The sequence below is a fragment of the Cinclus cinclus genome, chromosome 1 (genome assembly GCF_963662255.1).
Source record: "Cinclus cinclus chromosome 1, bCinCin1.1, whole genome shotgun sequence".
In the NCBI taxonomy this organism is placed as follows: Eukaryota; Metazoa; Chordata; class Aves; order Passeriformes; family Cinclidae; genus Cinclus; species Cinclus cinclus.
This window is the reverse complement of record NC_085046.1, coordinates 151,817,632-151,835,130: the sequence shown is the minus strand read 5'-3', so window position 1 is coordinate 151,835,130 and position 17,499 is coordinate 151,817,632. Positions and strand designations below refer to the sequence as shown.

General features: G+C 58.4%; 3 protein-coding genes across 4 annotated transcripts; 1 reads left to right on the top strand and 2 right to left on the bottom strand.

Moving 5' to 3' along the window:
- Window positions 1-614: 614 nt before the first annotated feature.
- Window positions 615-4,727, bottom strand: LOC134043866 (erythroblast NAD(P)(+)--arginine ADP-ribosyltransferase-like). 2 transcript variants are annotated; one of them, XM_062492607.1, is made up of 3 exons: window positions 4,513-4,727; window positions 3,044-3,827; window positions 615-2,520 (listed from the first exon to the last, which is right to left on the bottom strand). In XM_062492607.1, the coding sequence occupies exons 2-3, from the start codon at window positions 3,792-3,794 to the stop codon at window positions 2,435-2,437; spliced, it is 837 nt and encodes a 278-aa protein (XP_062348591.1). In that variant the 5' UTR covers window positions 3,795-3,827; window positions 4,513-4,727; the 3' UTR covers window positions 615-2,434. The 2 variants fall into 2 exon arrangements, with proteins under 2 accessions (XP_062348591.1, XP_062348599.1); XM_062492615.1 differs by lacking the exon at window positions 4,513-4,727 and having other exon boundaries at window positions 3,044-3,859.
- Window positions 4,728-8,225: 3,498 nt separating this feature from the next.
- On the bottom strand, window positions 8,226-10,119 carry LOC134058109 (GPI-linked NAD(P)(+)--arginine ADP-ribosyltransferase 1-like). Its single transcript, XM_062515202.1, has 3 exons — window positions 10,114-10,119; window positions 8,983-9,823; window positions 8,226-8,311 (listed from the first exon to the last, which is right to left on the bottom strand). Exons 1-3 carry the CDS (start codon window positions 10,117-10,119, stop codon window positions 8,226-8,228), a joined length of 933 nt encoding a protein of 310 aa, XP_062371186.1.
- A 2,942-nt stretch (window positions 10,120-13,061) lies between these two features.
- Window positions 13,062-16,954, top strand: LOC134058102 (CKLF-like MARVEL transmembrane domain-containing protein 5). The gene is made up of 5 exons (XM_062515190.1): window positions 13,062-13,133; window positions 15,102-15,254; window positions 15,997-16,092; window positions 16,181-16,274; window positions 16,932-16,954. Exons 1-5 carry the CDS (start codon window positions 13,062-13,064, stop codon window positions 16,952-16,954), a joined length of 438 nt encoding a protein of 145 aa, XP_062371174.1.
- Window positions 16,955-17,499: the final 545 nt, after the last annotated feature.

Sequence of the window (17,499 nt, the reverse complement as noted above, 5' to 3'; positions counted from 1 at the left end):
ATGATGGCCTTGGTGGGTTGGTTGTGTGTAAATAGCCATTCAAAGTGATTAAAACATTAGAAGTGAGTCCTTTTGTATGGCGTCCCACTGGTGGGTGAGGCCATGAAAGCGAGGTGCCTTACCTAAGATGAGGAGGTGGAGAGGCAGGCTGGGCTCAATACGGTGGGCTCGGTGTGAAGACAAAACCTCCTGGAATTTGATGATAGATCCTCGGGCCTCCAGTGTGAGGGTTCGTGGTGAATCCAGGTTCTTGCTCCAGCAAAGGAGTTTGAACCAAAGGCCGAGGTTCTCTGTCGTGATTCACAGCAGAGAACGTACCCAACTGATGGATCCACATAATTGGTGCAAGTCTCTTTGGGTTTTGGGGTTGTCCTGGATGGTGAACTGCTAGGGCACGATGATTTGCTCTTGGATTTGGAGTCCGAGGTGAGTTCAAGAGCAGGCGTCTTGAATTTCACCTTCCAGAGTTCAAACTCAGTGTCCTCGATGACCTTTACGGTTTTCTTAACAGTCCTGTGCAGGTAAGTCTTTTCTGATGCACAGACCAAAGTGTCATCCGTGCAGTGATGGATGATTGCCTCGGGGAACGACTTCCAGGTGGGTGACAGGATGTGGGCAACGTACCCTTGGGAAATAGAGGGGGAATTGTTCATGCCCTGTGGAAGGTGTCCTGGATTACAATACAAGATAGATATTCTATTACCATCTGAGAGGAGTGATCATCCTTATCTCTGTGGGGAGTATCTTCTGTTAATGGGCCATTGATCCTACTGTATAACTGATAAGATTACATCATCCCATTGGGAGATGCTCCAGCCAGGAGGACGAGCCAAGCCTTTGCTACCTAGATAAAAACTGAGGTTTAGAAGGCCAAAGGCAGCCTTTTTCCACTGGATTCCAGAGGAAGAACCAGGCTTTTTCCACATCATCGCTGGACCCTTTGGAAGAAAACTGCACCAGCACCCTGACTGACAGGGTGTCAGGTTGTATTCTGAATCTGTCGGTGGTTTTATTTTTTATTATTGCATGTATTTTGTTTTTCCTTTTTCTTTTCCCTATTAAAAATTTTATTACTGACTTGAAGTTTCACTGGTTTTGCTTTTCAAACCAGTACACCTCCCTAGAGAAGGGTTTTTGTGAAGACGTGTTCTGGGGTGCACAGGCACACTCGCCTCGCCGCTGTGATTATCAGCTCCTTTGTGAGAAGCGCTCTCGGGCGACACAGAACAGAGACGGGGTCTTGGTGTGGAGTTCCACTGAGAGCCTTTATTAGGGCTTGCCACAAACGGGGCCAGGGATGGAAGAAGCCCGGGAAGGCAGAGGGAGCCGCGGATACATGGGAAAGGCAGAGGGAGCCAGGGTAGAGCAACCAGGGAATCATCTGAGGGTACAGGGGCAGAGCAAGAGGGGCAGGGCAAATAGGATCGAGAGAATCTGCATGAGCTGCAAGGCACGCTGGGCGGGATTTTTGTGTCTCCATCACACCGAGGGGTTTGGCCGCCCAAGGGCCTTTCTCTAGAGCTGTGGCTGAAACCTTTTGGCCTTCAGGTCTGCTCCCTCCGTGGGAGCGCAGACACCCCCGGGTCTGAGGGCTGAGCGCCCTCCACAGGGAGCCACATCGAGCCCTGCTTGGGAATTGTCTGTCTTTGCTGGCTTTGACACAGTTATTTAATGGAATTGTTTTGATAGAATAATTTAATGGAATATTTTGTTACAATTGATTTGATACAATATTTAATAGAATGGTTTTGATAAGATAATGGAATTGTTCTGATTGAATAAAGATAATTGTTTTGATAGAATTATTTATTAGTATTTTTATACCAATTTGTAATGGAATAGATTAGATAGAATAATTTGATGTAATTGTTCTTATAGAATTATTTAATAGAATGGCTTGGATAGAGTAATTTAATGGAATGGCTTTGATACAATTATTAAATGGAATGTTTTGGTGGAATTATTTACTAGAATTGTTTGATAGAAAAAATAATGAAATTTTTGATGCAATTTATTAGATACAATATTTTAATAAAATTCTTTTGATAGAAGATTTTAATGGAATTGTTTTGATAGAAGAATTTAATGGAATTCTTTTGACACAATAGATTTGATGGAATTATTTAGTAGAATTGCTTTGCACCATGGCCTTGTGGCACTGTGGCCACGGTGGATGTGGAAGCCTTGTGGCTCAGGGAGTCTTGGTGAGCATGGTGGTCACAGTGGCCTTGGTGATAATAGTGACCATGGTGGCCAGAGTGGCTGTGGTGGCCACAATGACCTCATGGAGGCCACAGAGGCCAAGGAGGCCACAGTGGCTGTGGTGGCCATGGTGGCCTTGGTGACTTTGTTTCTCTGGGGTTTCTGGTGGTCTTGGTGATCGTGGTGGCCACAATGACCTTGCTGACCTCAGTGACCTTGGTGGCTTGGTGGCTCAGAGGATGCTGGTGGCCAGTGCCAGGGCTGTGGTGGCCAGGAGGAGTCCTCCGAGGTGGCAGGGGGCGCTGGGGACACTTCCACCTGGGGGACAAAGAGGGGAGTCAGGGGGACCATGGGGGAGTGAGGGGGTCAAGAGTGGCCATAACGGTGGCAAGGGGTGACAGGAGAGATGGGGGCCATGAGGTGACAGGTGACAGGGTGGGGGGACAACATGATGGGTGTTGGGGCCAGGGAGGTCAGGGGGGTCATGGTGGGCTTAGGGGTGACAGGGGTCAGGGTGGAACAGGTGTTCAACACAAGCACACAGGACCTGTCACCACTGGAGCAACTGTGGACAGGAGGGACAGGGGTGGAAGAGGGTTGTCCCTGTCCCTGTCTCTGTCCATGACCCCGTCCCTTTTCCCGTCCCCTCCCACATTTGGGGGTCCCAATCCCTGTACTGGGTCATGGTCATTCGTGTCCCCAGACTTGGTGTCCCCAGCACAGGGTGTCCTTGTCCCCACACACACACCGTGGCTGCCCCGTCCCTGTCCCCCATCCCCAGGGAGTGTCATTGTCCCCTGGGCCTCATCATGGGTGTCCCATGGCCCCAGGCTGTCCCCACCTCTCAGCCACTCGCAGTTGTATTTGCTGTAGGTCCCAATGGAGTCGAGCTCGATCTGCACGGTCTCCCCATTGTCGGTGACTTTGGTGACCCTGAATTTCTCATAAGGTGGGATCAGAACCTCCTCCTCATCCTGATAGCTGGAGAAGTCGTTGATATACGCACCGTAACACGTCTGCACCTTGAACACGGTGGTGTTCCCAAAATCTTCGATGACACTTTCACAAAGCGTTGATGATGTGAATTGACCGAATCGGACGATGTCTCCGACCTTTGCACTGAACTTGTACTTTTCCACCCCCCGGAACACACAGTGACATTGCTGCCCCTGATCGTCCCACAGCCGTTGCACAGCTCTGGTCAGCAGGAAATGCAGAGTTTTGAAGTGGAACTTGTCCCGGTATTGCTGGCTGGAGCGCCCGGCCTTCCTCACTTCCTCGTTGAACTTCCTGTACAGACCTTCCATGGTGTAGGCCATGAGGGCGATGGCCTGGGCTGAGGATGACAGAGGGGACAATGGGGACCCCTGAAACTGCCACATGGTCACAGCCCTCGGCCAGACCTGGGCAAACAGAGAATTCTTCTGGAACTCAGTGCGGTTCAGGGCCCGCAACTCATCCTCCATGGCAGGGCCACAGCCCTGGTACTGGTCATCAAAGGAGTCCGGGGCCATGTCCAGGTACTTCACACTTATGATCTTGGTGACCAGAGGGATTGTCAGCAGAGGCAGGTTTTGAGCCAGGAGGGCCATGGAGGAGAGAGGCCACAGGGACCAGAGTGGACACTGGGGGACACAAAGGAGACACTGGGGGTGACACAGGGGGACACTGGGGGTGACACAGGGGGACACTGAGGGGACACAGAGGTGACATGGGGAGGGTTCCTCAGTGAGGGACTGGGGAGGGGAGTGGGGTCAGCCCAGGGGGAAGGGAGGCACTGCTGGCCAGGAGACCACTGGACATGTCTGGGGTCCGAGATCCCAAATCCTGGGGTTACTTTTGGCTCCCCAGTATCCCCCAACCACCCCAGAGACCCCAATCCCACAGTACCATGCCCCCCCCCCCCCCCCCCCCAGTAACCCAATCCTACTCCCATGATAACAATTCCTGTCATCCTCCCCAGGAACCCAGACCAAATCCTGGGGATACTCCCTGGGCCCCTCACGGTTCCACTTGGACTGTTCCCAGACCCCAATCCCACTTCCAGCCCCAATTTCTTTGATGTCACCCACCCAAGAACCTCAACCCATATCCAGGCATCACCCCCTAACCCCACAGTGTGTCCCAGTTCCCCCATCACCCCAATCCCACTCCCACTATCCCATGTCCCCCTCACTGTCCCCCGAGCCCCCCATCACCCCAATCCCACTCCCATGACACCCCTATTGCCCCCCAGACCCCAGTCCCACGGTCCCCTTTCTCCCCCCCCCCCCCTCCAAGTGTCCCCAGTGTCCCCCCAGCCCCTGATACCGAAATCGGCTGGAGCGAAGTCCCTGGCACACCCGGAGGTCCAAAGAGCCGGAATTCTTGATCAGCTCGGACTCACAGCAGGTCTCTCCCGGTCCTGCAGCTCAGGGGGACTTTGCCACAGGGTATTTATCCCCCCTAATTATAAATATTAATTAAAATGTTCTTCTTAGCTAATACAGAACCACAGCTTTTCCCGTAAATAATTTGCATGGCTCCACCTGTTTTTTGGATCAAATTTTACTCCCCTGGAGGGACATAAAAGGGGCTTGAGGGTGTGGTTTTCCTTGAGTGCCTGATGTCCTGGATGACCTTTCATTTTTGGCAGGTGCTGCTGCCACAGTGTTACAGAAGTTGGCAAAAACTTCACTGTAATTCTCTTTATCTGGTTCTCACAGGCTCCAGCAACATTTGCCCTACTGTTCCCACACTTTCACTTTCTTTTATATTTTTCTGATACTTCATCTCTCTGCCCTATCCAGCACGTTGAGGAGAACTGAAGCTTTCCATTCTCATTCTTATTTCTTGCCACCCCAGAACCCCAAACGCACAGTCCCACATCCCCCCAGTGTCCCCCAGTGTCACCTGTTCCATTGCTCACTGAGTTGCTGTCACACCCCAGACACCAAATGGGGTCCCCTACCAGATGACATCCCTGTAGGCACCCCGAGCCTGGCCATGATCTCTTGGGGGAGTTCCCTGGCTGTGTTGGTGTGGCAGGAGAAGTTCTGGACCCCCAAAAAAGGGATCCACCAACACCAGGAGATACCTGAACCCTTCTTGGCGTGGTAGCTCAGAAAATCCATTTTCCTGCAATCCCCTGGAGTGTTTCCTCTTTCAGAGGTCCCCGGAGGAGATGGGTTTGAGTTCAAAGGGTTAATTTAAGACATGCCTGGCATTGTGCTGGAACAGACCTGACAGTTCTGTCCTAGGGACGCTGAGTGTCTGAGGCCGCACACCAGTCCCCATCCCATCGACTCCCCTGAGCTTTGCTGGTGCTTCTGTCCTTCCCCAATTCCAGCATCAGTCAGGCTGGGCCTGGCCTGGTTATTGGGAGTTACCACCCTCTTTATTTGGGCCTTTTGGATACGCGGCCAATTTTCCATCTGCCCAACTCTATCCAGGCCTCACCTGTGCTGGTGAAATTCCCTCCTCAGCTGTTGTCTTGGTTTTACCCAGGCTGGCTGGCAGGCACCCACCAAAGGCCCTCAGCCTCTCCCCTCTGCCACTGGAGAGAGGAGAGAAAATAGAACCAAGGGTTCATGGCTTGAGATAAGACCCGGGAGAGATCACTCATCAAAAACCATTGAGGGCAAAAAAGATTTGAATCAGAAATATGAAGGAAATTTGTTACACTGACAAAATCAGAGAAGGATAATGAGAATGAAAATAAACCCTTCAAAACAGTTTCCCCCTCACCCCTCCATCCTTCCCAGCTCTCCCTCATCCTCCAGCAGAACAGGGAGATGGGAATGGGGGGTTTTGGTCACTTGGTCACCTGAGGTTTCTCCCACTTCTCCCACGGGATCCCTCCTGTTCTCCAGGAACTTCTCCCGCGTGTGGTTGTGTCTCACGGGAAACAACTCTCTGCAACGGTGGCTACTGCGTCCCTGCCACGGGCAACCACCTCCCTCACGCTGCTGCAGCCCGAGTCCCTCCCAGGGCCGTGCAAAACCCCCCAAAACTGCTGAGCTGTGGGGACTCGCTGCCACGGGGTCAGTCCTGCATGGATGGGCTGCTCCAGCCTGGGGCCAGGGTCCTTCTGTCCACGGGGATCCCACGGGGTCCCAGCTCCTCCAGGGACGCACCCGCTCTGCTGGGGGATCCTGCAGGGGCTGGGGGGGGATCTCTGCTTTCCCTGTGGATCGCTGCAGCTCCCACAGATCTCTGGATCACCTGTGGATCCCCCACAGGCTGTGGGTGGATCTCTGGATCCCCATGGTCTGTGGGTAGATGTCTGGATCCCCCCGTGGATCTCCAGAGGCTCTGGGTGTATCCCTGCACTCCCTGTGGATCCCCATGGGCCATGGGTGGATCTCTGGATCTCCCATGGATCCCCACGGGCTGTGGGTGGATCTCTGGATCCCCCCGTGGATCCCCATGGGTTGTGAGTGGATCTCTGGATCTCCTGTGGATCTCTGGATCCCCATGGGTTGTGAGTGGATCTCTGGAACCCCCATGGATCTCTGCATTCCCTGTGGATGCTCACGGGCTGTGCCTGGATCTCTGGATCCCCCATGGATCCCCACGGGCTGTGGGTGGATCTCTGCATCTCCTGTGGATCTCTGGATCCCCATGAGCTGTGGGTGGATCTCTGGATCTCCCATGGATCCCCACGGTCTGTGGGTGGATCTCTGGATCTCCCGTGGATCCCCATGGGCTGTGGGTGGATCTCTGGATCCCCCGTGGATCTCTGGATCCCCACGGGCTGTGGGTGGATCTCTGGATCCCCAGAAACACTAACCTTAAAGAAATCTGGATTCTAATTAACAGTTATTCACTAGAGTTAATGAAAAGCAGATAAATAGGTAAGCCTTGCTGAAAACAACTAAAAATTAAAAGTTAGGAGAAGCCAGGCTCGATTTAAATAATTAATTTCCTGCCATTTTCATGTTTGCCCCGCTGCGCTTGCAAAGGGAAAGGGAAGAAACATAAATAGACCCAAAGAAACACAAACAACTGCAACCAGAAATTTATTCAAAGTCACAAAGGGAGGAAATTGGAGCTCTCCCAGAAGTCATTTGTATTGTCATGGGCAGAAAGGGTTCAGAGTTCAGGATGAGGAAGACTCACCTTACTTCCTCTCTTTAAGACCCACTCCCCACAAAAAAAATAAAAGACCCCAGACTTAATTCAAGAAGCCAACCATGCATTCTTCATAGCCATTCAAACTAATTAACATAGGAAGCAGGGAATGGGAGGTGCTGGTGTTACGAACGTGCAAATATTGAAAGTTCTATTTAAATTTCTAGTGTTAAATTTCGAAATTTCTAATGTTTAAATTTCCATTTATTTACTTTCGTCAGTAAATAGAATCTGCGATCACCTGTGATTTTGCAGGACATTTTAGGGGGTTCACCCCACGCAACTGCCCGGCGCTGAACTAAATTTAAACTTTCTAACTTTAAATTTTTAGAGTCTTTTGTCCATCACAGTTGGGTAACAGTGTTAGACCAACACTCATATTTTGGTAAATCATTAATCTGGTAAATCAAAGCTCTTCCTCCACCTTCTCCTCCTTTTCTTCTTCCTCCTCCTCTTCCTCCTGCCTGAAATCCTGGAATTCCAGGATAATTTGGGATGGGAATGGACCTTCAAGACCACTCATTTCCACCCCCTGCCCTGAGCGAGGGTCCTTCCTCCTCATCCTCCTCCTCCAGAGGGTTAAAGTGAGAAGGAAACTCCTGGATTGAGGCAAATCCAGTTTAATAATTGGGAAGAAAAATTAAAATTATTGGAAAGGGAGGAAGAAAAGACCAAAAAGCGAAGAACCACAGCCACGGCACGTTCAGGGCTCCCCTGTCCCCTCTCTCGTTCCAAAATCCTGGCGTCACCAGTGGCTCTGCTGTTGTCCCCTCCCTTGTCCTGCCTTGGTGGCCACAGTGGCCACGGTGACTTTGGAGACCTCAGTGACCTTGGTGGCCTCGTGGCTTGGGGAGGGGGTTGCCAGTTTGGTGACCGCAATGACTGGTGGTGGTCTTGGTGGCCTGGTGGCTTTAGAGGATGCCGGTGGCCACTGCCAGGGCTGCAGTGGCCAGGAGGAGCCCTCCGAGGTGGGGCAGGTCCCCAGGGATGCTCCTGCCTGGGGGAGGGGGGGAAAGATGGGGGTCAGAGGGGACTGGGGGGAGGGGGTTAAGTGGGACAGGAAGGGAATGAGGGGGGGACAGGGGAAAGGAGGAGGGGGTTCAGGGGGGGTCAGGGGTGACGGGGGGGGTCATGGTGAGGGGTGACAAGGTGACAGAGGGGTCAGGGGTCCCCTGCTCTGCCGAGGGGAGGGACAGCGACAGCACTGGGGGGGTCCCTGTCCCACCCCACATGTGGGAAACCCCATCCCTGTCCCCAGCACTGGGTGTCCTTGTCCCCAACCCTCACCGACGGACCCCGTTCCCCAGGGAATGTCCCCCTGTGACGTCACCTCGCAGTGTCCCTGTGTCCCCCTGATGTCACCTCACAGTGTACCCCTGTCCTCTCCCGTGACGTCACCTTGCAGTATCCCCATGTCCCCCCGTGACGTCACTCTGCAGTGACCCCGTGTCCCGTGATGTCACCTGCAGTGTCCCCCTGTCCCCCCTGTGACATCACCCTGCAGTGTCCCCGTGTCCACCTGTGACGTCACCTCACAAAGTCCCCCTGTCCCCCCCTGTGCTGTCACCCTGCAGTGTCACCCCTGTCCCCCCCTGTGCTGTCACCCTGCAGTGTCACCCCTGTCCCCCACATGATGTCACCTCGCAGTGTCCCCCCCAGTGACGTCACCTCGCAGCCACTCGCAGTTGTAGTTGCTGAAGGTCCCGGTGGAGCGCAGCTCGATCCGCACCTTGTCCCCACCCTTGGTGACATTGGTGACGTCGGTGACCTCGAAGGTCTCGAAGGGCGGGATCAGCACCTCATCCTCGTGCGGGAAGAAGGAGAATTCCCGGATGGCCACGCCCTGGCACGTGCACACCTGGAACACCGTGTCCGTCCCGAAACTCCAGGAGCTCTCGTTCCGCAGCGACGCCGACGCGAAGTGACCGAACCGGACCCTGCGGCCGCGCCTCGCCTCGAACCGGACCCCGCTCACCCCCCGGAACACGCGGTGACACCGAGGTCCCCGAGCGTCCCTCAGCGTGGCCAGGGCGTCGGTCAGCAGGAAATGCAAAGTTTTGAAGTGGAACTCATCCCGGTATTCCCGGCGGGAGCGCCCGGCCGCTCGAACGGCCGCGTTGAACGTCCGGTGTAACGGCACCGGCGCCGTGTAGGCCAGCAGGGCCGTGGTCTGGGACGGGGACAGAGGGGACCGAGGGGACAGAGCGGACAGTCGGACGCGCCACTCGGACGCGGCCAGAGCCCAGGCCTCGGCGAAGTGACCGCTCTGCCGCAGCTCGGAGCGGTTCAGGGCCGGCAACGCCGCGGTCATGGCGCGGCCGCAGCCCCGGTATTGGTCATCGAAGGAGTCCGGGGCCATGTCCAGGGACACCACCGAAGGGGTGGCGCTGGTGGCACCGAGGGGGACGGCGGTGGCCGTGGTGGCCACGGCGATTGCCAGCAGTGCCAGGGTGAGCGGCAACGGGTCCGTGGAGAGGGAGGCCATGGGATGTCCCCGGTGTGGGGGACACTGAGGGACACAGGGGACATGAAGGAGCATTGGGGGACATCGGGGGGATACTGGGAGGACACTGGGGGGAACTGACCCTCTGCAGTGTCCCCCAGTTACCCCCTGACCCCCAAATCCCTCGTCCTCCCCACTGCCCTCCAGGACCCCAATCCCGATCCCGGGACCACCCCTATGACCCCAATCCCATTCCCGTTATCCCATGTCCCCCCACATGTCCCCCCTGGACCCCCTCCCCACCCCATTACCACCCCCACAGCACCCTCCAGTTCCCCCCAGGACCCCAGTCCCACCCTCATGGTCCCATGTCCCCCCCTCAATTCCCTCCCAGGACCCCAAATCTTGTTCCTGATCCCATGTCATACCCCCCCCCCCCCACATCCAGTGTCCCCCAGTGCCACTCTCAGTCCCCTGTACCCCCTTGGTGTCCCCCACCCTCCCCTCGAACTCCAATTCCTTCTGTCCCCCCAATGTCCCCCCGATGTCCCCCAATGTCCCCCCAGTGTCCCCCCCGATGTCCCCCAATATCCCCTGATGTCCCCCAGTATCTCTCCAATGTCCCCCCCATGTCCCCCAGTGTCCCCCCAATGTCCCCCTGATGTCCCCCTTGCTGTCCCCCCGATGTCCCCCCAGTGTCCCCCCCCGATGTCCCCCAGTATCCCCTGATGTCTCCCAGTGTCCAACCAATGTCCCCCTTGCTGTCCCCCCGATGTCCCCCAATGTCCCCCCGTGTCCCCCAGTATCCCCTGATGTCCCCCAGTATCTCCCCAATGTCCCCCCGCTGTCCCCCAGTATCCCCTGATGTCCCCCAGTGTCCCCCCAATGTCCCCCCCTATGTCCCCCAGTGTCCCCCAATGTCCCCCTCTATGTCCCCCAGTGTCCCCCCAGTGTCTCCCCCGTGTCCCCCCTATGTCCCCCAGTGTCCCCCCAAGTCCCCCCTGATGTCCCCCAGTATCTCCCCAATGTCCCCCCGCTGTCCCCCAGTATCCCCTGATGTCCCCCAGTGTCCCCCAATGTCCCCCTCTATGTCCCCCAGTGTCCCCCCAGTGTCTCCCCCGTGTCCCCCCTATGTCCCCCAGTGTCCCCCCAAGTCCCCCCTGATGTCCCCCAGTGTCCCCTCGATGTCCCCCCCATTACCTCCCCCCGTGGTGGCCGCGGGGTCCCAAAGTCGCTCCTGTCCCACTCCCCCTCCCCCCCCCCCGGTCACGTGACACCCCCAGGGGTTTTTTTTAGCCAGGATCAGGTCCCGAGCCAGCCCCACCCCCTCCCCTCCCCCCCCCCCCCCCCCCCGGGTATTTTTAGGATGTCCCCACCCCCCCCCACACCCCCCCCCCCTCCCACCCCAGAGACCCAGAATAACAAATGGGAGCAGTTGGGAGGTGACTGGGAGTGACTGGGGAATCACTGGGAGAGCACTGGGAGTGACTGGGAAGGCACTGGGGATAACTGGAAGTGCCTGGGAGGGCACTCAGAGTGACTGGGAGTGACTGGGGGAGCACTGGGAGGGCACTGGGAGTGACTGGGAAGGCACTGGGAGTGACTGGGGGAGCACTGGGAGAGCACTGGGAGTGACTGGGAAGGCACTGGGAGTGACTGGGGAAGCACTGGGAGTGACTGGGGGAGCACTGGGAAGGCACTGGGAGGGCACTGGGAGTGACTGGGAAGGCACTGGGGGGGGTGGTTGGGAGAGCACTGGGGGTAACTGGAAGTGACTGGGAGGGCACTCAGAGTGACTGGGAGCGACTGGGGGAGCACTGGGAGTGACTGGGAGTGACTGGGGAAGCCCTAGGAGAGGACTGGGAGTGACTGGGAAGACACTGGGAGGGCACTGGGAGTGACTGGATCACTGGGGGAGCACCCAGAATGACTGGAAGGGCACTGGGAGGGCACTGGGAGAGCACTGGGAGTGACTGGGAGTGACTGAGGGAGCACTGGGAGGGCACTGGGAGTGACTGGGAAGGCACTGGGGGTAACTGGAAGTGACTGGGAGGGCACTGGGAGTGACTGGGAAGGCACTGGGGGTAACTGGAAGTGACTGGGAGGGCACTCAGAGTGACTGGGAGTGACTGGGGGAGCACTGGGAGTGACAGGGAGGGGACTGGGAGTAACTGGGAAGGCACTGGGAGTGACTGGGAAGGCACTGGGGACAACTGGGAATGTTGGGTATTGGGAAGTGTCTGGAGGCGCTCAGCTCCCAGTGCTCCCAGTTGCTTCCCAGTTATTCCCAGTCACAGTTCCAGTTGCTTCCAAGAGCTCCCAGTCTCTCCCAGTGCCTCCCAGTTTCCTTCCCAGTACGCACCGACAGATCCCAGTCAATCCCAGTATATCCTCTCAGCTCCCAGTCATCCCAGAGTCACTCCCAATTGCCTCCCAGTCCATCCCAGTCCCCTCCCAGTCCATCCCAGTCCCTCCCAGTCTCCTCTCAATCCCCAACCAGTCCTTCCCAGTCTCCTCCCAGTACATCCCAGTCCCCTCCCAGTCTCCTCCCAATCCCCTCCCAGTCTCTTCCCAGTCCCTCCCAGTCTCCTCCCAGTCCATCCCAGTCCCCTCCCAGTCCATCCCAGTCCATCCCAGTCCCTCCCAGTCTCCTCCCAGTCCATGCCAGTCCCTCCCAGTCTCCTCCCAGTCTTTCCCAGTCCCTCCCAGTCTCCTCCCAGTCCTATCCCAGTCCCTCCCAGTACATACCAGTCCCTCCCAATCCCCTCCCAGTCTCCTCCCAGTCCTATCCCAGTCCCTCCCAGTCTCCTCCCAATCCCCTCCCAGTCCATCCCAGTCTCTTCCCAGTCCATCCCAGTCCCCTCCCAGTCCATCCCAGTCCCCTCCCAGTCCATCCCAGTCCATCCCAGTCTCCTCCCAGTCCATCCCAGTCCCCTCCCAGTCCATCCCAGTCCTTCCCAGTCTCCTCCCAGTCCCCTCCCAGTCCATCCCAGTCCCTCCCAGTCTCCTCCCAGTCCCTCCCAGTCCCTCCCAGTGTCCCCAACAATTTCCCATTGTCCCCGTTCCCGCCGGTGCCTGTCACGGGGGTGGGGGAGGGGCGGAGGGGTGGGGGGGTCACGTGGGTGTCCCCTCTCCCCTCCCCCACCCCCACAGGGATCCCCTGAGACCCCAAAACCCCCCCGGGACCCCCAAAATTAACCCAGAACCCCCCAACCCCCCCCCGGGACCCCCCAAAAACCTCCCAGACCTCCCGGGACCCCCCCCCAAAATTGCCCCCAGACCCCCCCCAGACCCCTCCCCCCCCATGGGGCAGCCGGGGGTCCTGGACCTGGGGGGGCTGAAAACCCCCCGGGGGCTGCTGCTGGCAGGGGAACTGGTGAGGAAACTGGGGATACTGGGAGCACTGGGATGGGGAACTGGGGGAACTGGTGAGGAAACTGGGGATACTGGGAGCACTGGGATGGGGAACTGGGGGAACTGGTGAGGAAACTGGGGGTACTGGGAGCACTGGGATGGGGAACTGGGGGAACTGGGATGGGAAACTGGGATACTGGGAGCACTGGGATGGGGAACTGGGGGAACTGGGATGGGAAACTGGGGATACTGGGAGCACTGGGATGGGGAACTGGGGGAACTGGGATGGGAAACTGGGGATACTGGGAGCACTGGGATGGGGAACTGGGGGAACTGGTGAGGAAACTGGTGGGGATACTGGGAGCACTGGGATGGGGAACTGGGGGAACTGGGATGGGAAACTGGGGATACTGGGAGCACTGGGATGGGGAACTGGGGGAACTGGGATGGGAAACTGGGGATACTGGGAGCACTGGGATGGGGAACTGGGGGAACTGGTGAGGAAACTGGGGATACTGGGAGCACTGGGATGGGGAACTGGGGGAACTGGTGAGGAAACTGGGGATACTGGGAGCACTGGGATGGGGAACTGGGGGAACTGGGATGGGAAACTGGGGATACTGGGAGCACTGGGATGGGGAACTGGGGGAACTGGGATGGGAAACTGGGGATACTGGGAGCACTGGGGTGGGGAACTGGGGGAACTGGGATGGGAAACTGGGGATACTGGGAGCACTGGGATGGGGAACTGGGGGAACTGGGATGGGAAACTGGGGATACTGGGAGCACTGGGATGGGGAACTGGGGGAACTGGTGAGGAAACTGGGGATACTGGGAGCACTGGGATGGGGAACTGGGGGAACTGGGATGGGAAACTGGGGATACTGGGAGCACTGGGATGGGGAACTGGGGGAACTGGGATGGGAAACTGGGGATACTGGGAGCACTGGGATGGGGAACTGGGGGAACTGGGATGGGAAACTGGGGATACTGGGAGCACTGGGATGGGGAACTGGGGGAACTGGGATGGGAAACTGGGGATACTGGGAGCACTGGGATGGGGAACTGGGGGAACTGGTGAGGAAACTGGGGATACTGGGAGCACTGGGATGGGGAACTGGGGGAACTGGGATGGGAAACTGGGGATACTGGGAGCACTGGGATGGGGAACTGGGGGAACTGGGATGGGAAACTGGGGATACTGGGAGCACTGGGATGGGGAACTGGGGGAACTGGGATGGGAAACTGGGGATACTGGGAGCACTGGGATGGGGAACTGGGGGAACTGGTGAGGAAACTGGGGATACTGGGAGCACTGGGATGGGGAACTGGGGGAACTGGGATGGGAAACTGGGGATACTGGGAGCACTGGGATGGGGAACTGGGGGAACTGGGATGGGAAACTGGGGATACTGGGAGCACTGGGATGGGGAACTGGGGGAACTGGTGTGTGTGCACTGGTGGAACTGGGAGCCCTGGCGGAACTGGGGGAACTGGGAGCACTGGGGGAACTGGGAGCACTGGGGGAACTGGGAGCACTGGGGGAACTGGGGGAACTGGGAGCACTGGGGGAACTGGGGGAACTGGGAGCACTGGGAGCACTGGGGGAACTGGGGGAACTGGGAGCACTGGGAGCACTGGGGGAACTGGGAGCACTGGGGGAACTGGGAGCACTGGGAGCACTGGGAGCACTGGGGGAACTGGGAGCACTGGGAGCACTGGGGGAACTGGGAGCACTGGGAGCACTGGGGGAACTGGGAGCACTGGGAGCACTGGGGGAACTGCTACAGGGTGCTGGTGATGCTGGGGACCCAATTGTGGTGACCCCTGAGTGACCCCGAGTGACCCCGAGTGACCCCATGACCTTTCTGTGACCCCCGAGTGACCCCGAGTGACCCCATGATCTTTCTGTGACCCCCGAGTGACCCCGAGTGACCCCATGACCTTTCTGTGACCCCCGAGTGACCCCCGTGTCCCCCTGTCCCCCCAGGTGCTCTCCGGGGGGGTTCTGGCCCTCCTGGCCCCCCCCGCCCCCCCCACCTTGGCCCCCGCTCTGCTGCAGACCCTGGGGGGGGCAGCGGCCCTGGGGGGGCTCCTGCTGAGGGACCCCCCGAGACTGCCCCCAGGTTATGGCACCTGTCTGGTACGGGACACACCTGGGACACACCTGGGACACACCTGGGGACGGCTGGGGAGAGCTGGGACACACCTGGGGACAGCTGGGGACAGCTGGGGACGGCTGGGACACACCTGGGGACACACCTGGGGACAGCTGGGACACACCTGGGACACACCTGGGACACACCTTGGGACAGCAGGGACACACCTGGGACACACCTGGGACACACCTGGGGACAGCTAGGATACAGCAGGGACACCCCTGGGGACACACCTGGGGACAGCTGGGACAGCAGGGACAGCTGGGACACACCTGGGATGCACCTGGGGACACGCAGTGGCACCTGCACGACCCTCCCGAAACTCCTGGGGACACCCCTCGGTGACAATCCCATCCGTGTCCTCACCTGTCCCCTCCCCCCATCATGTCCCCAGTGTCCTCAAGGTGTCCCCCCATTGTCACCACCCCATCCCCCTGGTGTCCCCTCCAGTGTCCCCAATGTCCCCAAATGTCCCCAATGTCCCCCTGGTGTCCCCTCCAGTGTCCCCATTGCACCCCCAGTGTCCCCCTGGTGTCCCCCCTGGTGTCCCCAATGTCCCCCCTGGTGTCCCCAGTGTCGCCCCTGGTGTCCCCAATGTCCCCAATGTCCCCAGTGTCCCCCCTGATGTCCCCAATGTCCCCAAAGTGTCCCCAGTGTCCCCCTGGTGTCCCCAATGTCCCCAAAGTGTCCCCAGTGTCCCCCTGGTGTCCCCCATTGTCCCCTCAGGACCTGCTCCGGGCCATCAGTGGCACCCTCATCTTCCTCGTGGTGGCCCTGGTGGCCTTGGCCTCGTCCCGTGATGCCCTGGCTGCCACCACCTTCGTGAGTGTCCCCAAACCCCGCCCCCTCCTCCAGCCCCGCCCCCGACTGGCCTGACCACGCCCCTTTCCCCTCCCCCCCCTCCCCCCAGACCTTCGGCCTCGTGCTCGCCTTGGTCTTCGCCTTCGACACCTTCGTCACCTTCCGCACACGGGTGGCCCCGGCGCTGGGACAGGGTGAGGGACAAGGGGGACACCTGGGGGACACCTGGGATATACCTGGGACACACCTGGGGGACACCTGGAGTGGGGTTGGGGACACCTGGGAGACCTGGGACATGCTGGGGTAGGGTTGGGGACACCTGGGACATCCTGGGGTGAGACTGGGACACCTGGGACACCCTGGGGTGAGATTGGGACACCTGGGACACCCTGGAGTGGAGACACCTGGGACAGAAACACCCGGGACACCTGGGGTGGGGTTGGGGACACCTGGGACTCCTTTGGGTGAGGTGGGGACACCTGGGGCACCTGGAACTTCCTGGGACACCCTGGGGTGGGGGACACCTGGGACCCCTTTGGGTGGGGTTGGGAACACCTGGGACACGTTGGGTGGGGACACCTGGGACACCTTGGGTGGGGACACCTGGGACACCTTGGGTGGGGTTGGGGACACCTGGGATACCTGGGGTGGGATTGGGACACCTGGGACTCCTTTGGGTGAGGTGGGGACACCTGGAACTTCCTGGGACACCCTGGGGTGGGGTTGGGGACACCTGGAACCCCTTTGGGTGGGGTTGGGGACACTTTGTGTGGGGCACACCTGGACACCTGGAACCCCTTTGGATGGGGTTGTGGAACACCTGAATCCTCCTCCACCATCTCCAACTGTTCCTCCTCCAGATCCCGACATGGAGGGCGCCTGATGGCCATCACCCCCCACCCGTGTCCCACTGTCCCCCTCTGTCCCCTCACCACCTGGTCCTGCCCCCCACCCCAAATTAAACCTCATCCCACACCTGGTGCTGCTCAGGGTCGTGTTTTTTTGGGGGGTGGGGGGTGGACAAGGGGACATTGTGTCCCTCCTGTGGCTCGTTAATTAATTAATTAATGATGGCATCAGGGTCCCCTCATCTTGGACAAGGGGTGGGGGGTGTCACTGGTGGGGAGAGGGTCCACGGTGGGGTTGGGGGTCACTCATGGTGACCGACGTCATCATCATCATGGGTCCATCATCATCATGGGTCCATCGTGGTGTTGGGTGGTCAGTCATTGTCATGGTGGATCCTACACCGTGGTGGGTCACTCATGGTGGTCATTGGGTCACTTGTGGTGGCATCATGGGTGGTCACTCATAGTGGTCATTGAGTCACTCATGGTGGTCACTCATGGTGGTCATTGGGTCACTTGTGGTGGTTACTGGGTCACTTGTGGTGGCATCATGGGTGGTCACTCATGGTGGTCATTGGGT